At 55.9% G+C, this 17,200-nt stretch overlaps 5 protein-coding genes across 5 annotated transcripts; 1 reads left to right on the top strand and 4 right to left on the bottom strand.

Moving 5' to 3' along the window:
- Positions 1 to 231: 231 nt before the first annotated feature.
- CH63R_06482 (LPXTG-domain-containing protein) lies at positions 232 to 2,051 on the bottom strand (the record flags this gene model as incomplete). The annotated part of the gene is made up of 3 exons (XM_018301457.1): positions 232 to 1,437; positions 1,564 to 1,821; positions 1,890 to 2,051. The coding sequence occupies 3 exons, from the start codon at positions 2,049 to 2,051 to the stop codon at positions 232 to 234; spliced, it is 1,626 nt and encodes a 541-aa protein (XP_018159307.1).
- Positions 2,052 to 3,542: 1,491 nt separating this feature from the next.
- CH63R_06481 (GMC oxidoreductase) lies at positions 3,543 to 5,598 on the bottom strand (the record flags this gene model as incomplete). The annotated part of the gene is made up of 4 exons (XM_018301456.1): positions 3,543 to 4,351; positions 4,431 to 4,880; positions 4,938 to 5,348; positions 5,424 to 5,598. The coding sequence occupies 4 exons, from the start codon at positions 5,596 to 5,598 to the stop codon at positions 3,543 to 3,545; spliced, it is 1,845 nt and encodes a 614-aa protein (XP_018159306.1).
- A 3,220-nt stretch (positions 5,599 to 8,818) lies between these two features.
- CH63R_06480 (Afli avfa cytochrome p450 monooxygenase) lies at positions 8,819 to 9,631 on the top strand (the record flags this gene model as incomplete). The annotated part of the gene is made up of 1 exon (XM_018301455.1): positions 8,819 to 9,631. One exon carries the CDS (start codon positions 8,819 to 8,821, stop codon positions 9,629 to 9,631), a length of 813 nt encoding a protein of 270 aa, XP_018159305.1.
- A 123-nt stretch (positions 9,632 to 9,754) lies between these two features.
- CH63R_06479 (Major facilitator superfamily transporter) lies at positions 9,755 to 11,627 on the bottom strand (the record flags this gene model as incomplete). Its single annotated transcript, XM_018301454.1, has 6 exons — positions 9,755 to 9,927; positions 9,979 to 10,362; positions 10,433 to 10,932; positions 11,002 to 11,255; positions 11,324 to 11,378; positions 11,455 to 11,627. 6 exons carry the CDS (start codon positions 11,625 to 11,627, stop codon positions 9,755 to 9,757), a joined length of 1,539 nt encoding a protein of 512 aa, XP_018159304.1.
- Positions 11,628 to 13,999: 2,372 nt separating this feature from the next.
- On the bottom strand, positions 14,000 to 15,353 carry CH63R_06478 (Metalloprotease 1; the record flags this gene model as incomplete). The annotated part of the gene is made up of 4 exons (XM_018301453.1): positions 14,000 to 14,072; positions 14,129 to 14,712; positions 14,765 to 15,070; positions 15,249 to 15,353. 4 exons carry the CDS (start codon positions 15,351 to 15,353, stop codon positions 14,000 to 14,002), a joined length of 1,068 nt encoding a protein of 355 aa, XP_018159303.1.
- Positions 15,354 to 17,200: the final 1,847 nt, after the last annotated feature.

The raw sequence follows: 17,200 nt of genomic DNA, 5'->3' as shown, positions 1-17,200 counted from the left end.
TGCCATCCGACAACGGAATACCTGCCTTCTCACCAGCGCTCATCTCGTCATCAGTACTTCGCATCGACTACGCGGGAAGGCTCCCGGGGAAAACATGATTGGCTTCGAAACAAAGACACCGGCCTTCGCCTTTGGTCTAATAACTCTCTTTAATACGGGGTTATCAAGGCGAACCAACTATGTACAGAAAAGTACGCATCGAATCGTGTGCGTCTCTCGTAGGACCCTGCCTTAATTGTACGCCTCGACGTTCTCGATGGCCGTCTTGTTCAACCCAGGCCAGTGCTTCTTGCCTCTGGCGAACCACAGCGTCAGCGCACCCACCACGGCGACGACGTAGATGGGCCCGGCGTAGTTCATCTCGGTCGCCGTGACAGGCACCGTCTGTGGGAACGGCAGCCAGACGGTCAAATACATCGACCACAGAAGCGCGTAGATGTTGATCGGCAGGCCCCACCCCTTGGGCAACGACCAGCCGCCGTACTGCACCTGGTACTCGGGACCGTGGCCGATGCGTCCCGTCATGCGCGCGTGGAGCATGCAGGAGATGGCGATGATGTAGGAACTGTACAGGCCCAGGGATGAGAGCGCCGTGAACGCCGAGAACACCGTGGCCGTGGCGGTGTTCCCGACAGTGAATAACGACAGGCAGGTGACGATGATGCACGGCAGCCACACGGAGCGGATCGGGACGCGGTGCTTAGGATGTACCCTGGCAAAGTACCGCGGCAAACCTCCGTCCCGGGCCCATGCCCAAGTGATTCTCGACACCGACGCCAGCGACGCCGCGACGACGCAGAAGGTGATGATGAGCAGCCCGCACACCATGGCCGTCCCCGCCTTGGGCCCCGCCGCGTTGAAGAGCAGAGGGATGATGGGGTAGTCCGACGCGAGGATCTCCTCCGTCGCGCCGCCCATGCCGAACAGGATGGCCATGATGATTCCGTACGACAGGACGCCGTTGAGCACAATCGTCCACAGCATCGCCCTCGGCACCGCCTGCTTCGCCTGCCGAACCTCCTCCGCCATGTGCACTACGCCGTCGAACCCGATGAACCCCCACGCCGGCACCAGCATGCCAATGTTCCAGCTCACGAAGCTGTTGGTCCAACCGGAGCTGACGGTGCGCTCGAAAAAGACAAAGTCGGCGCTGGCGCGCGGCGCGAGTGTCAGGAGCACGACGACGAAGATGAGCCACAGGACGATGTGCAGCACGCCGGCGATGAGCTCCATCCACGGAATCGTGCGGAACGCGTACATGTTGATGAGCCCGCAGGCGACGAGCTGCGCGATGATGACCATAGTGATGTGCCACGGCTGAAACTTGTAGGACGGGTAGTTGGTGCTGACGAGCCCGATGATGATGTTGGCCTCGGAAGCGGCCGAGCCGGCGAGGGCCGACACCCAGGCGAACCAGGTCACCCAGCCTTGCATCCACTGTAGGGGGGATGGTCAGTCCTGGCTTTCTTACGAGTCGTGAGAGATACGGTGAATCTCGAGCCCGAGGCTGGAATCCGAGAGCCACGCTGAAGGGAAAAGAGGAGGCGAAATCGGAGGACGTACCGTGATGAACCGTCGGTGGTTCTGCGGCGCAAGGAAGTGAGTCCAATGGTATTGCGCCCCGGCGATGGGCTGGATCGCCGCCAGCTCGGCCATAGACAGCGCCTGCGCCATGGCGCCGACGACGACGAGAACGATGCCCCAAGCCAGCGTCTGCGGCCCCCCGTTGTAAAAGGTCGCGCCCATATCCATGGCCATAACCTCCCAAGACGACATGAAGATCAATGCGAAGGCCAGCAGTTGCCAGAACGAGAACAGCCGCTGCATCCCGTCGTCAGTTAGTTACAGCGCAACGTCGAGGGCCGGGTGATGGGAAGTTGACGAATTACCCTCAGCGACGAATCTCCCGTGCCGCCGTCGGTGTGCTCGTACCCGCTCTCATGATGACGGTTCTCGGTGCCGTCCTCGGTGTTGCCGGACGAGCTGGTCGTGTTGACGGCGGCGTAGTCGCTCTTGGGCTGCCGCATCTCGACTGAGCCTGCTTGCGCCATCTTGTGTCTCGCTCTCAGTTCGCGTGCTCTCTTCGATTGGAGACAAGTAGAATTGGAAAGCTTGGCCAGGAGAAGAAGACGGGAATCATCGCGAGAGAAAGAGAAAACAAGCGAAGGGAAATATGGGAGAGCGGAGAGATATCATTCTGTATGGGCCGGCGCCAAGAGGCCTGGGCGATCTGGACTGCAGACTAAACATGCACTCACCTTCGCGCCATTCCGACTCGAGGTTGTCGGTACGCGGTAGCTATGGGAACTTGGGGACGCGATGCGACCCCGGGGGACAAGGGGTCTCGAGGACCCAATTGGCGAGGTTATGAACAGAGTAGCACCCATTGAGTGACGATACACTGCATCGATAGCTGGGAAACGCTGCGTGAAACTGTGTGAGACCCGAGCCTTCTGGCCGCTAGCAGGGGGAGATATTGTCGCAATTTTTTTCTCGCTACCGCTCACGGTATTTCGATGCGGCAGGGGGTGGTTTTTGATGCTGCAGTGCCCCCAGGCATAGGTCTCATGAGGAAAAGAAATCATTTCTAAACGGCAGATTGGCCAGTCCCCAGCCGAGGGTCGGCGCTACCAGCGTGAATCATGCAGGCGGATGACCGGATAATATGCCAAGGGCATCGATGAGGTTCAAAATTTGCGTTTCTTTCTCCAGTCCAAACTACCTGTTCATTGCTTTCCGCATTTCTGGACGTGACGGGTCCCGGTGCGTTTCTCTCTTGTTGCTGTTATCAGAGCAGGCAAGTTGTGGGCGTGAGAAGAGAAGAGGTTGCGATCCCGCCACACGTTCGAGGTTGGTTTTACTTTCAACCGTCAATTGCATTCCGCCAGAAGGAGTCGGTTGAGAGTCATCCTTCAAAAGGCTGAGGCTCTTGGCGGATGGCTTACGACGGCCGATTTCTGTGTGTGCGCAACCCTCGCAACTCCCACGGTCTCGGAACGGCGAAGTGACTTTTGGAAGCTGGCTGGCTGGGAATCATGTTGACGAGACATTCAGAGAAGGTAAGGTGGCCGGGCACAGAATCATCCAGCGGCATCTTGGCCAGGGCCAGGAAGACGGCGACAGCGAGTTCCAGCAGAAAGCGCGTCTTGTTCGAGTCGAGTGTTGCGAGGTTGAGACGAGATATAACCCGAGTTTTCTGGAGATGCCTGACAGTGAAGTGCGAGTCCTGCGGATGAAAGTGTTGATGAGGATGCCTTGATGACTGGAAACGTCGGAAGGAATGCCACTACTGAGAGGAAAGCGCTCTTCTGCGGACGGCAGCACTGGAGCAAGGGGATCTGTCCAAGCCTTGAAGTGTTGATAGATCCAGGTAATGGGCTTCAACACAAAAGTATTGTTGACTGCCCATAAATTGACTATGTAAACTCTCAAACCCGCCGATGTGACGAAATACTACAAGCCAGGAGCAATCTAAACGATAGCCTGGAGAACTATGTTCGTGGGGGGAAATAAAGTACACATATCCAGTAGCTTCATCAGCCTCACTCGAAGCCTTTGATGAGATCGGCCGCGTACTCCGCCACAGCGTAGACCGTGGCCTGAGTATGCGCCGCCGGCAGTATAGGCATGATGCTTGCATCCACGACCCAGAGGCCCTCGACCCCGTAGACGCTCAAGCGGCTGTCCACGACACCTCCCCACTCGCGGGGCATCATCGCCGCCGTCCCGACCGGGTGATCGAGGCTCGAAGCCAGCCACGAGTCCCTCATGACCGCCTTGATCTCGGCGTCGCTCGTCACGCCCGGGCCCGGCATGACCTCGACCGCGCCGAGTGGCTCGACGGCCGGGCTCGACATGAAGGCGCGGGCCTTGGCCACTGCTCGCGTGAGGAGCAGCGCGTCCACAGGGTTGGCGATCGTGTTGAAGTCGACCAGCGGCGCGACGGCCGGGTCCGGGTCGGTGCTGTTGATGGTGACCGTGCCCCTCGATAGCGGCTTCTGCAGGGCCACGGGGATGTTCTCCGCGCCGCCGAACGTGAACTCCATCACGCCGGCCTTGGCGTCGAGGAACTGCTCCATCAGGACGTCTCGCTGCCGGAGGAAGCCCTCGACCAAGGCCGAGTTCTCCGCGTAGACCCCAGGGAGGTGGTGTAGCGGTTCCTGCTCGCCGACTGCTTCTGCAATGGACCGATAGTTAGCCGGGTCGAGGTCTTGTAGGGACGTGAAAACGACCCTGTTTCCCCAGGCGTGAGTGTGCGGCCCGGTCCTGTTGGCCTGGTACTCCGCCCATGACCTGTTATAGAAGGTTTCGTTACTCATCAGAGTCGGGTTAATGGCTGTGTCGTTGGTAACTGTGTAGAGGTGAGATTGAGTCGCCGTCGTCGTCGTCGTCGTTGTCGTCGTCGAGGCTACGGAGGAGGGTCGACTTACAGTCGTAAACCATGAAGATGGCAGGGTGGTCTTGAAAGTTTGCGCCGACGCCGGGCAGATCAACTACAACCGCGATGTCGAGGGACTGAAGAAGTCTTTCTGAGCCGATACCGCTCAGTTGCAATATCCGAGGAGTATTGACAGCACCTGCAGCCAGGACGACGTTCTTGGATTTGATGAACTTGGTCTCTGAGCCATCTCGGCTGCCGATGTCGAGCCCGGCCGTCTCGTTACCTTCAAACTTGACAGCTGCTCCGTAGTGGCGCACAAGCAGGTGCAAGTTCTGGCGGCCACTAGCTGGGTGAAAGTACGCGGTCTCGGCAGTCGAACGAGTTGCGTTCTCGCCCCCCGAGTTCGTGGGCAGCCAGGCGATGCCGACGTTGTCCCCGTCGGCGCCGTCCGTCAGTTTGGGAACTGTGCCATCCTCGACCCAGGATTGGGCCTGGAGGGCTTGAGGAGAAAGAATCAGGTCAGTAGCTCAAGACTCTGCAGGTCGATGGGACTCACCTGCTTCCGGCCACTGCCACGAGGGGAAACCAACCTGCACAGGCCCGTTCCCGTACGCCCCCGGGCTCCATTCGTAGCCGTACTCCTCAACGTACTCCTGAGAAGGGGGTGAAAATGTCGAGGACTTGCGGAAGTACTTCAGCAGAGTTTCCCAGCTCCAACCCGGGTTCCCGAGAGCTCCCCATGCGTCGTAGTCGGCCGCCGAACCCCGATCCCAGGCCATGCCATTGACGGTTGAGCTCCCGCCCACAGTGGCCCCGATGCGCAGCCGTGAAGTGCGGTTGCCGAGGTGGGCTTGCGGGACAGAGGTGACGTTGTAGAGGCGGGCTGACTGGTCGGTGATTACGAAGTACGGGACGGTGACGTTGACCGTGTTGGCAAAGTCTCCGTACTCGATGACCAACACCGTCTCTGTAGAGGTGTCAGTCGTGCCTCTGTGACACGCATCCGGCTTCCCTCTTCTTCAAGGGGATCAGGGCCTCTTACTGTTTGGGTTTTCGCTGAGCCTGTTGGCGACAACAAGCCCGCTGGTACCACCCCCGACCACAACATAGTCATACTCTTCCCTGACTGCGTCGAGGCTTGTTTTGACTTGCTCTTGACATTGCGCCGCAACCAAGCCTGCCACCAGGGAGAGAACTAACGACAAGGCAAAAGTCATGGCGAGATGGCAATGGCTTCTTAAATCTTGAACCTAGATAGAGGGTGCGACGGGGAAAGGAGCGAAATGGCGCTTTCCTTTGCAGAAGAGCCATGATACCATATTTATCATTCCCCCCATTACAGAACCCCGCAACAGAGAGGTGTGATGAGGCTTGCGTGCCAACGAGGATCGCAGGAGCGAGCTGCAGTGCAACGCACATGAGTTGACCTGCTGCCAAGAAGACCACGCTCAACCGTATTGGCCCATTGGCCGGAGGCAAGCAGAGGTGGAGCTTGACCGGAATGTTGCATGTTACAGTAACTTGCTGGATTCGGAAAAGTCTCGTATCGAGAGTAGTTTTCAGGCGTTACCTGCATGCCGCATGCCGGTTGTGAGTTTTGACTACCTTAAAGCAACATGGGTGAGCTGCATATATGTGTGAGCGCGGGATACAGACGACATCTTTCTGCAGATTGGTAAACATTTAGGGTACTGGCGAATCGACCTCCAGGCTCATGCACCTAGGATATTGCCGCTTGAGAACATGCAACTGCCTCAGAGAGCAAGATATACTTGACTCAAGACTATGCAAAATTCTTAAGAGATGAGGAGGGTGCCTTGAGAGCAACATCAGCTTGTCACATACAAAAAACAGTGAAGCAACTGGGCATGCAACAAAATAGAAGCAACAACACTTATCTGCAAGGTAGATAGAATAACAAAAATATTCCGAAACCGAGAATCGAACTCGGGGCTATGCCTTACCATTTTACAGTTGTATCTACAAATTGAGAGGGCATCATGTTGGCCACTACACCATATCGGATGTGGATATCTTGGATGGGACTCAAGAGGTTTATAATACAACAAGCCCCACACATCCCAGCAAGCCATCCTTGTGTCGTTGCGCCATGCCACTTGCTGAACGATGAGATCAAACGGATTCTTATGCTTTTATCCTGCGCTCTCAGCTCTTTGTTCTTTGTAGCATGCGAACAATAGTCGATCGCCCAGCCGAAATCCTTGCTGTTGGTGATGAAGATAAGCCTGCTACTGAATTCAATGGCCCATTTAACGATTCACGTTCCACCGGCTTCCTGAATCATGGGCCCTGAGCATGCCTTCTCAGCCTGCGTCAGCTATTCTGAAGCTAAACCCCCTCCAGACCCTAAGCGCTGTTAGTGTGTAATTTTTTGAAGTTCCTTTTTATCACAGCTTGTTTGCTGGCTAGTAAAAGGCAAACAGGAAACACTCCAAGCATGGAAAACCATTGTCGTGGCATTTAAGTTAACTTGGACACGGGCGAAAATTGCGGCGAACCTAGGCATGAGCCACAGGACGGCAACCGGCTTATACATAAGAGGCCTTCCGATAGAATGGCTGAAAGAAAATATGAAAAAAGTATGAAAAAAAAGAGGGGGGGTCGAATGGGATCGACTATAACAAACGCGGAGCATGTTCTGACCAGATGCGGAATTCCACCTGTAGACCTTCTCCATCTGGCATCGCGGTGAAATAGAGAGACGCGGCTGCATACGAGTTCGATCCCCCAGCTAGGGGCTTGTGCAGATCTCAGTGAGCGTACGACAGGTCAATCAAGCCTCCAGGTGATAATGTCTCAATGTAGACACTTCGTGTTGAGCGCTGCGGAGATGCGCTTGGTGATGTCTGGGGTTTGCCGTAACAGGAAGCTCGCAAAAGGAATCAAATGCGAAGGAGGGGCACGGAGTAAGCAACACAATACTCTTAAGGCCAATACGACGACCCCAAACTGCAATCGAGTCTTAGAGGCATGACTATAAATACCCGACGATGGACGGCGCCATTGATCCGTCTTCTGGCAACTTCGCAACTCCCACCCAACCTTAAGAACCCAAGCAACTATTTCTCAGACAAAATGAAGTTGTCCATCATCGCATTTACCGCAGTCTTTGCTGCTCTTGTCGCCGCTGCTCCCGTTACCGAGCCCGCCGAGCTCGTTGCTAGACAGTGCACCTGCACTAAAGTCGGCGACGAGTGGATTTGCCGCGGCAGGCTCTGTCAGGGCTGAGTGCAGGGAGACTTGGTAGAATGAGCGGGCCGACATTGATGATTAGGTACGTCTGTTGACTCTGTTTGTGGGAACATCCGAACATCGACTCATGGCTATGCACTATGTAGATTCAAGCATCTTCATGCACGGTCAAAGGGGTTGTTTTGATTGGGCTCTTGTAAGGCTGGGACTGGCTTTCAGATCGAAGTTCGGGAATCAATAGACTTCGCACATATAGTCAAGGTGTTCGTTCTTCTCTTGACGTCTAGCGAACTCTATCCCGGCTCCCACATGGATCTGCAGTCTTGAAATGTTGTGCGAGCAAGACAAGAACAAATAAGGTGTAAATTTAAGTTATGCTTTTGCTCTATGATTGAAATGGTGCAACTGGCCATGGCTGGTCGTTCAGAACTGGTCCACCATGTGTATCAAACTTGGCACTAGGTGGAAAGAATCCCATCCTCTGTTATACGCAACTTCGACGGTTCACTGAAATTCCTCCGTAGATGAACGGATGTTTTAGGTCGGAGCTCGGAAATCTCGGACATGCGAAAACGCTGGTTTTACCCCTATTCATCAATTGACAATCGACCAAGAGACCATAAGATCGGACCGGACAAAACGCGGACATTTCAACCACCGACTACCGAAAAAAGATGCTGCATCTCCAATTTAACCAAAACGACACCCCTTCCCCTAACTGAGCCCATGCCTTGTTGCATGGCGGCGGAGCTGGGGTTACATGACTTCTCACGGAGCCTATGAGACTATGACGCTCGCGTGCCCGGCGAATGTTTGCCGCCGTGCACCAAAGGCTCGCAAAGTCTATGACGACGATCTTGCGCTAAGTCGTCGGTATCAGACGGGCCGCTCGATGAGTCGATCCCGACTGGACAATCCATTACCCCGTGCGTGAACTCCCCTGGGTTCATCTCGAAGATATCTGGCTTATTCTTATGGGGCATTCCTTCCCACGGACCGACCTTTCGCATTTGTCCAGATCAAGCCGGTCGGCATGGTGTCCGGCCAAAGGCCGCCTGCTCACCGCTCATAACGTCATCGGACCAGAAGAGACGAAAGTAAGTATCTTAACCGTCACAGATGTTGAGTATAAACTTGCGTCCCGGCCCTGCGCCCATGGACCTTCCCAGTCATGTAGTTAGCAAAAGCATTTGGGAATCGAGAGGAATACTATATATTACCACGATGTCGTCGGAAACCACACCAAACAACGGCCGCACCCTGGCTTTCTTTGGCGCAACGGGACGCACCGGAAGCGAGACCCTAAATGCCCTCCTTGCGAAACCCAACAACCCCTTTAGGCTCAAGATCTTCGTCCGCTCTCGCGAGAAGCTCATCTCCAAGTTCCCGCAATTCAAAGCCGACCGCAATGTCGAGATATTCGAAGGCCAAGTTACCGACGTCTCCGGCGTGAAGAAGTGCCTCGAAGGCGCCGACACCATCATCTGTACGCTCGGCGACAACGACAACAAGCCCACCGTTCGCGTGCTTCAAGACGGCACGAAGTCAATGGTCGCAGCGCTGAAGCAACTCAAGGATGACGCTGGAGGGGAGTGGGCAAGACCGCGCTTCATCCTCCTCTCGTCGGCGACTTGGAATGAGCGCTTTAATGTGAAGACACCGGCTGCCGTGGAGTGGGCCATCAAGAACGCTTTCTACTACCCTTACGCCGACCTCCTCAAGGCCCATGAGACGTTGCAAGCCGAGCCGGGACTGGTGGAGTTGCTGCTCGTGCAGCCGCCGGCGATCATTGAGGAGGAGGCCAGCGGGTATTCCATCAGCGTCGAGTCCGTCGGGGTGGCCGTTTCATACGGAGACCTCGGCGCGGCGTTTGTGGAACTGGCGACGGAGGAGGCGTACAAAGGCATCGGGGCTGTAGGTGTCACCTCGGGCCTGGCGAAGGAAGGGTTTGCAAGATACGCACCCGAAGTGTTGTACAGAGTTGTCAGAGGGCTGATGGCAAGTTACATCCCGGGATTCTGGAGACTGATTGGTTGAAGTGAAGGTTGTTTGGACGGCAAGGCGGTTGATTTCGTCAGCGGTATGAACTTGGCATCGACTCTAGTAGCCATTATTCTATGAGTAAATTTTGTTTTCCGCAATGTTCCCTCGATACAGTTTTCAAACACGCTTCAATGTCAGCATGCCCTGGAACATGGACCTAAAGATGCCTGGCTTGAGCTCCGTTCGCCTCGAGGTCGTCAAAGAGACGGCGTCATCATTGCGCAAGACATCTTCTTCCGAGAGAGCGATCGTCTCTAGTTCTCTGATTTTCCAAACTCGGAGGAACCAAACTACGGTTTCAATTAGACAGCTAGCATCCTTAGCCTGGCATGGCGACTTACTTGATATGAAGGCCGCGATGTACATGACACCAGTGAAAAGCTGGACGTTCAGGTACGCGTCAACCCCCGAGGTCTTGATCGTCAAAGCGATGGGCTCGGCAAAGGTTGCCGGGATGACAAGGATCATCCAGAAGATGGACAGCGCCGATGGGAGGAGCTGGATCCCGACGACTTCGGCACCGACGGGTCCAACGGTCGGCCAGAGCACGCCGGCAAAGGCGCCGAAAAGAGCAAAGACAATGGTGCCCGCGAAGTGCTTGCCGGCGAAGATCCAAATGAAGAACGTCGCGAGGCCGGCGATGAGGGTGCCCAGCCCAGCAACGTTGATGCGACCGAAGCGGTCACTGACAAGGCCGATAACGGGACGCCCGATGCCTTGGGACACTGCGCGACAACGTCAGCCTGCGAGACCTCTTGCACCGCATAAGGGAAACAAACGGGGGATTCTACTCACAGTTGAACATCGCCGACAGGATGGACCCCTGGCTGGCATTGAAGCCGACCGTGTGCGCGTAATCCGCCAGCGAAAAGACGGATATCACGTACCCGAACAGCCCAAAGAAGCCCCAGGACACGAACAGCCAAAACTCGATCCTCTTGAAGATGTCCTTGTGGAACGCGACATGCACGCTGCCGAGCGCCTTGTTACGGTCTTTCATCATCAGACAGCACGCGCCGTTCACAACGAACGACAGGATCGCGAGGATACGGAACGCCCACGGCAGGCCGATGTTACGGATCATAGCGTTGGTGCCCAGGGAGTAGACGAGGCCGCCGAGGCCGGAGCCGGCAGTGGCGATGGAATTGGCGAAGGATCGGCGGGTGACAAACCACTGGGGGACGACGCCGACGGTGGAGTTGAAGGTGAAGCCCATTCCGACGCCGAAGCCGATGCCCTGGGATAGAAGGAGATGCCATATCTGGGTTGTGAAAGAGGCGCCGATGAGGGCCGCGCTGGAAAGGGGGACCGGCGTGTCAGGATCCGGAGAGAAGAATGCGGAGGTGGACGTGGACGGGACTTACGCTTGGACGACAACGCCGATGCCGAGAGTCGGTTGAGTTCCGATACGGGGGATGCAAAAGGTTACGATCGGGGCGATGAGCAGAGCTGGCCCGGGGGTGTGAGAGAGATGACAAGGGAACACCTGGGAAACTCGGGGGGAGGAGTGAGACTCACCGACGGAGAAGGACAAGCCGCCGACGAAAGCCAGAACGATGGGGCTTGCGTCTGGAAAGGCTCCGGAGTTGAGATAGTAGGCGAGGAAAACGGCATAAGACTGCGCCCACCCGTCAGCACCGCCGTGTCTTGCGTCACGTCAACGGATGAGAAGTCTGGTCCACCTACCGAGTTCAAGCCCCAGGTGTGAGCGTTGATGAGAAAGACGCAACCGACGACGACCCTGCACGTCCGACCATGTTAGCAAATCATGTCATGTACCACGCATTTGATCGGCACATTGGGGCCAGAAGACTCACCATCCGTAGCCGCCTTCTTTAAATTCTACCGGCTCACTCGACCGGTGGCCTTCAGGACTCGTCGGCGAAGCACCATTCTTCTCATTCTCCGCTACCCTGGAAGCACTGTCAGGCACCCGCACCACGACACCGTGGCTGTCCTCTTGACCGGAATGATCGGAGTGAGCAGGCATACCGGGGCAGCGACGACTCGGGGTTGTTGTCGGTCGGATTGAGGTCGCTGGAGACAAGAGTCAAAACTTGCGTCAAGTGCCCGTCTTCGGCACTGGACGACGGCGTTGTTCCGCCCGTTTTGGCTCACCAATTCGGCGTCTGGTGAAAGAGCGGGGAAAAGGCCCATTCACCAAGGTGCCCGTACTGCTGTTGACTGGCGGTCGTGGGTGTTGACTAGGAACCGGAGAGGCAAACTTTCTTTCCTCTCACAAGACCGACCGGGTGTCTGGCGCGCGTTGTTGTGTTTGCTTTTCGCGGGCCGAACGTTGGGTGTCGGGAATAGGACGGAGACACTGCGAGGATGCAAACATGAAAGATTTGATCCCCTTGCCCAATGAGTCAATAATCAAGCGACAGACGCAGCGGAAAACTATCGAGTCAGCGTCTAAGCCGGATACGGACTCTGCCGGAGCCGATGCCCGCCATGTGGAATGAAATTCTCTCATTGGCCTCAGCGCCCCCGGTTGACAATTTTCCGTGAGAGAGCGCCTTGGCCTTCTTGGGCAAGAAGGAGGACAAGAGAGCAGCACACCTTCAAGTGAATTGTTCGAATTTCTATGTTGTAAATACATGTGTGCATATGGAACGACGCCATTTTTGAAGCCAGTCGATGATTCGCGAGGACTTACTACGCACAAATTCGTGTCCCGGATTTTCTTTCTTGCAGGCAGTCACCATAAATCGGCACAGCGCTTCCAGCGGTGACTTTTCCGTCTTGCCGGCCGGTTTCGGCGGTCGGTGATCCACCGCCCCCGAGTTCCGGGCCGTGCCGGCACAGGATTCCAGGAGAGTCGGAACGCGTGCCGGTTCGGCGATAAGATGAGAAGAGAGATCGGACAGCGCTGTTGGTCTCAACACCCCGTCATGGACTCACTTTGGTCGATGCCGTGCTTCCAGTCGCTTTGGGGGCGACATCAACAGCAGTGTAGAGAAAATATGCCACATTGTGTCTTCATAGGGCGTACCGTATCTTTTCCCCGGCAATAGGTTTGCTAACTTAAAATATGTCGCCCACCTGTCGCTTCTCTCCCCTACCGGAACATAGGTAGACCTCCAGCGTGTCTCCAATTTGAGTAACATCTGTGCCTCTTCGCGTGAGCTCATGTTCTAATGACTCGTCCTCCTCAGAGCTCTCTCTATTTTTTCATTTCTACTTTTTTTCAATTCTTTTTTAAACTCCTCTTTGTCATTACAGACGCTGTGGCAAGCACATTACAACCCCAGATGTTTGATCTTCATCTCGTCCGGGCAAGAGATGGATGTGAGTAATTTGCTTCAGTGAAGTGAGCTTAGAGATTAATAACCTCAACAAGTCTCCCCGCGAAAGTATGTACTTGTCAAGGAGGGGCGGTCCCTGGTTTTCAAATCATCGTCTTGCTGCACTGCTATTCGTAGCCTCGGAAGAAGCGAGGTAAACCCAGCTTCGGTCTCAACTGTGCGATTGATATCAGCACTAAGTGGAACAGCGTCAAGAAGGGCTACTTGGCGTGAAGGATCTGACCCGTGTTCAACAGTACATGAACCCACGTGGCCACGACGAAATACTGTCCGAATTCCCCTGGTGTTCCAGATTCTTGTTCCTTGTTGGACCTAGCATGAATATATGCACGATCAAATCCCCCACTCCCCGAACGGCTTGACACAGTCTCCACTGGAATGCCTCATGGACTTACTAGGATGACCTCTGTCAGCTTCCTCACCGGAAAAACGAACATAGGCATGCAAAGACCCCAGTACACCGTCGACAAAATCTCTATTAACCCCAAGCCCTTGGCTTCGGCGGCCGCCTGACACAGCAGTCCGCACAGTTACATCTCTTTCTCGGGCAACATCTGCCTCAGCATGTACATGGCAAGGCTCAGCACGTAAACGAGCGCGAAGACCGCCCGCATGGTCCACTTCTGCTTGGATGGAGAAACTGAGATCATTGCTGCTCATGGCTCCCGGTTGGCATCATCGATGCGGATTTTGCTTGCGGAACCCCATTGGTAGCTACTAAGGGCGTCAATATGCCCAGAAACATGAAATTGGAAGGATTGCAGGTTCTTATGCCCTAGGATATAGGGCAACGTTGGTCTCGTTGGGGGGGGGGGGGAGCTTATGGTCTAGTGATGACCCCTGTTTCCGTCTCTGTACCCCTGGAATAACGACGCGCCATTTCTGTTCTCCTATTTGTCGATGAGGTCGGTCCCATTCCGCTCCTACCAGGGATTGACCTCTCGCAATAGGGTTGTCAAGACGAGTGAAGGGAGCTAGGCAGCACAACTGAGTGGTGCGAGATAGTGAGAGAGACTAATCTACATATAGAGAGCTTGGAAGATGGGAAGCGTTTTCATCTCCCCCGTCTTAACGTGTTGAAAGAACGGTACATTCGCTCCTCCTGGAGAGGCGTAAACTCGGAAATACTGCCTCCTTGTTAGTAAAACCACAAGTAGCCCACCACCGCATCCTCTCAACTTACCATGCGTGTTTCGTGTAGTCCATATAGTTGTGGATTGGATCTAGCCCAGGGTGATCAGGACAAGAATCCTGAGTCTCCGGACACCCGACCGTGGCGACCATGGTCGCGGGCGTGTCATCGATCAGGTCCCCCTCGCCGTAGCAGTCGAACCCGTCAAAGACGTGGAACAGCCCAAACCAGTGCCCGACCTCGTGCGTCGCCGTCTTGCCCTGGTTGTCTTCGGGGTCCCAGGGGACGCCGGGTCCGCCGGGCATGGTGCCGACGCTGACGTGGCAGCCGTCGTAGGTATACCACGAGGTGCCGTTGATGCCCGTGTTCCAGGGGTCCTCGACGGGGAAGCTGCCGACGCCGGTGGCGGAGTTGGGGTTCGTCATGAGGCCCGTCTCGAAGTAGATGTTGAGCTCGTCGTAGGCGCCCTGGCGGAGGGCCTCGGCCTTCTCTTTGATGCGGGCCTGGCGCGTCCAGGCGTCGTTGACGGTGTGGGTGAGGTTCTTGACTACGAACTGGATGTTGTGCGGGGCGAAGGTCTCGTTGAGGACTCTCATCTGCTCGGCGGTCAGTGTCGTGCACGCGAACCCACTGGGCTGTATTGCACCCCCAATGAGACTATGGTATGGGCCGCGGGCTAGGGTGTACCTGGTCATTGATCATCGTGTCCGTTACAAATCCCCGATGCGCCTCATCCTCGACGACGTGCAGGTACGTCGTGATGAGCAGTCCCTCCTCGCGCTTGCTGAGATATCCAGCCGAGATGCCTTCGGCGCGCTGTGCGGCGCGCAAACCAACAGCGGCTTTGTAGGCTTCGGGGGCCGGTTCCTCGCTGCCGCACTTCTCCTGCGCGGTCGCCAGCGACACCATCGCCAGCCCGGCGATACCAGCAACTAAAGAGTTGAGTCTCATGATGTTGCAGCCGACGTTGAGATCCAAAGAGGACCGATGTTGCTGGTGAGCGCCGCATGGCGGCTTAAATGCCCAATGACACCCGGTTCGTGATGCTGGATCGGGAAGGTGTCTGCCGCGATGGAGTTCATCATGCTCCATCAGGCCAAGAGTCGACGGGCCAAGCCCTTCCCAGAAGGGCCGTCGGTCGCCGCCAAGTAATCAAAATACGGGGAAATACGACGTCGTAAAGAGCAACCGCCGAAATGGTCGCCGATCTTCTTGTGATCTCGTGATTGAGATCATAATGCACGCGATTGTAGGGGTCGAACTCCACCGGCAGCATCCCGTCCGATCTGGGCCGGCACGGAAGATTGGGAGTGGGATCACAGTCTGCCGCGCCGGGTCCAGGAGCAGACACCAACCGGTACGGCTAGCCGGGCTAATCGGGGCCGACAGTCCTAGAATGCGGAGACTGACATGGGCACGAAATGACATGGTGAAGGAAGGCAGAAGCCATGAGATACAACATGGCTATGTTTCTGGAATGTGCCGTCAGAAGCAATGTTGTTCTGTTGGCTTCTCCCTGTTGACGGCTGCCATTGTATTCACACTGATGGATCCATTCAAGCATCGATGCCAAAGACATGCTTTCCCCGTCGACCCTTCCTTCCATTGTCTCATGGCCAGTATTTCATTGGAGGTGGGCTGGGGTCTAGAGCTGTATTGTCTTGTGAGCGCGCTTTGAGTTCAGGCTAGAGGGTTCAATGTCACAACAGCTGACCCAGATCTTCGGGCTTGGGCTCACTGTCCAGAAAGACGCATGCGGCCTTTAGACTCCTAGGGATGTCATCAATGAAAATGGATTCGTGCTCATCACACAAGTCCCAGACGGAAAGAGGGGCGGAACCGTCGATCGCGATCTCGGGATTGCCAACATAAAGGACCCGTTGTCAACATGTAATCCCGGCCTCGATGGCTTGGAGATCCGGGGGGTGTCTTGCTTGCGCGCTTGCATCGACGGTGGCTTACGAGACACCAACCGAAAGGGGAAACTTTCCACCGATGTTAGGCTCGGGGCACCCCTGAGGACTTGACCAAACACAGAGGCTACGCGAGGGAGATGAAGGAGTGAATGACATGCCGGCGTCGGTGGCTGTTTGCGTCGCCGTGATTACGATATCCCGATGACGGAAACAAGTAAGTGTCTCTCGAAACGCCGCCAGGCGGACGCCATCCCGCATGCAGCGACGACTGACAGATGAATTACCGGATGGATTCGGCAAGGCATCCGGCTTCAACATCAGCCACCGCAGAAGGAAAAGGCGCAGAGAATCTCCGTAACTCGAAGAACTCGGGTCAGTTTGGCAGCGCCCAGTCCGCGGCATTCTATCCCACCGCCACCGCCGCTGCCGTCAACCGCTGATACGAGAAGACGGTTGATTCTGGTTGCCAGAAGTGCACTAGCTTGATTTAGTAGCACAACGGGAGACAGGAAGAGCCAAGGCGTCGCAGCGCCGTTTGCTCGCGCAGTGCCGAGTGACAGAGCGCTCACCGCGACGCGTAGGCAGACATATGAGCCGGTGCACCCGGATCGGCGACATGCCGATGGCCGGGTCGCCATGAATAAAGCGGGAGGGTTCGAGCTAGATTGACACTCGGGCCTCTGCTGGTCTCCAACGCCGCCTGTACGTTGGAAGTGAGAGGCTAGCAGCCGGAAGTGGTGTCATTCCTCAGGCGAGGTGCCTGGACTAGGTCGCTCGTAGTGAGCGAGCGGGCGAGTGAGCCAGTCAGTGGGTAGGTAGGAGAGTGTAACTAGGTAAGTCAGTGAAGGACACTGTGACTGAACGATAGGCAAACCACTGATCAGGCTTGCTGCCAGGTGATTTTGTGGGAGGAAAGAGCAAACAGTTGGCCCCAGCTCAGCTCGGCGCAATCGATAATTTGTGTCTTGCTCGTACGATAGCTGCATGTCTCATGCCGGAGCTAATCTCTGTTTGCTCTGATCGGCGGAGCAACAAACATTTTCTGCAGCTTGCTCGGGCCAGGTGGGAGAAGGGAGAGAAGAGTAACCCTATGGGACGGCCGGTGGAAGGTGACGGCGACCGTGAAGGTGGCGGACAGATGGCGTTGGGGCCAGTCCAGTGAGCTGGATGCCCGATTCGAGCAGCTAATGTGAGCAACGAGCCGCGC

Source organism: Colletotrichum higginsianum, chromosome 4 (genome assembly GCF_001672515.1).
Source record: "Colletotrichum higginsianum IMI 349063 chromosome 4, whole genome shotgun sequence".
Taxonomy (NCBI): Eukaryota; Fungi; Ascomycota; class Sordariomycetes; order Glomerellales; family Glomerellaceae; genus Colletotrichum; species Colletotrichum higginsianum.
This window is presented reverse-complemented; position numbering and strand designations above follow the sequence as displayed.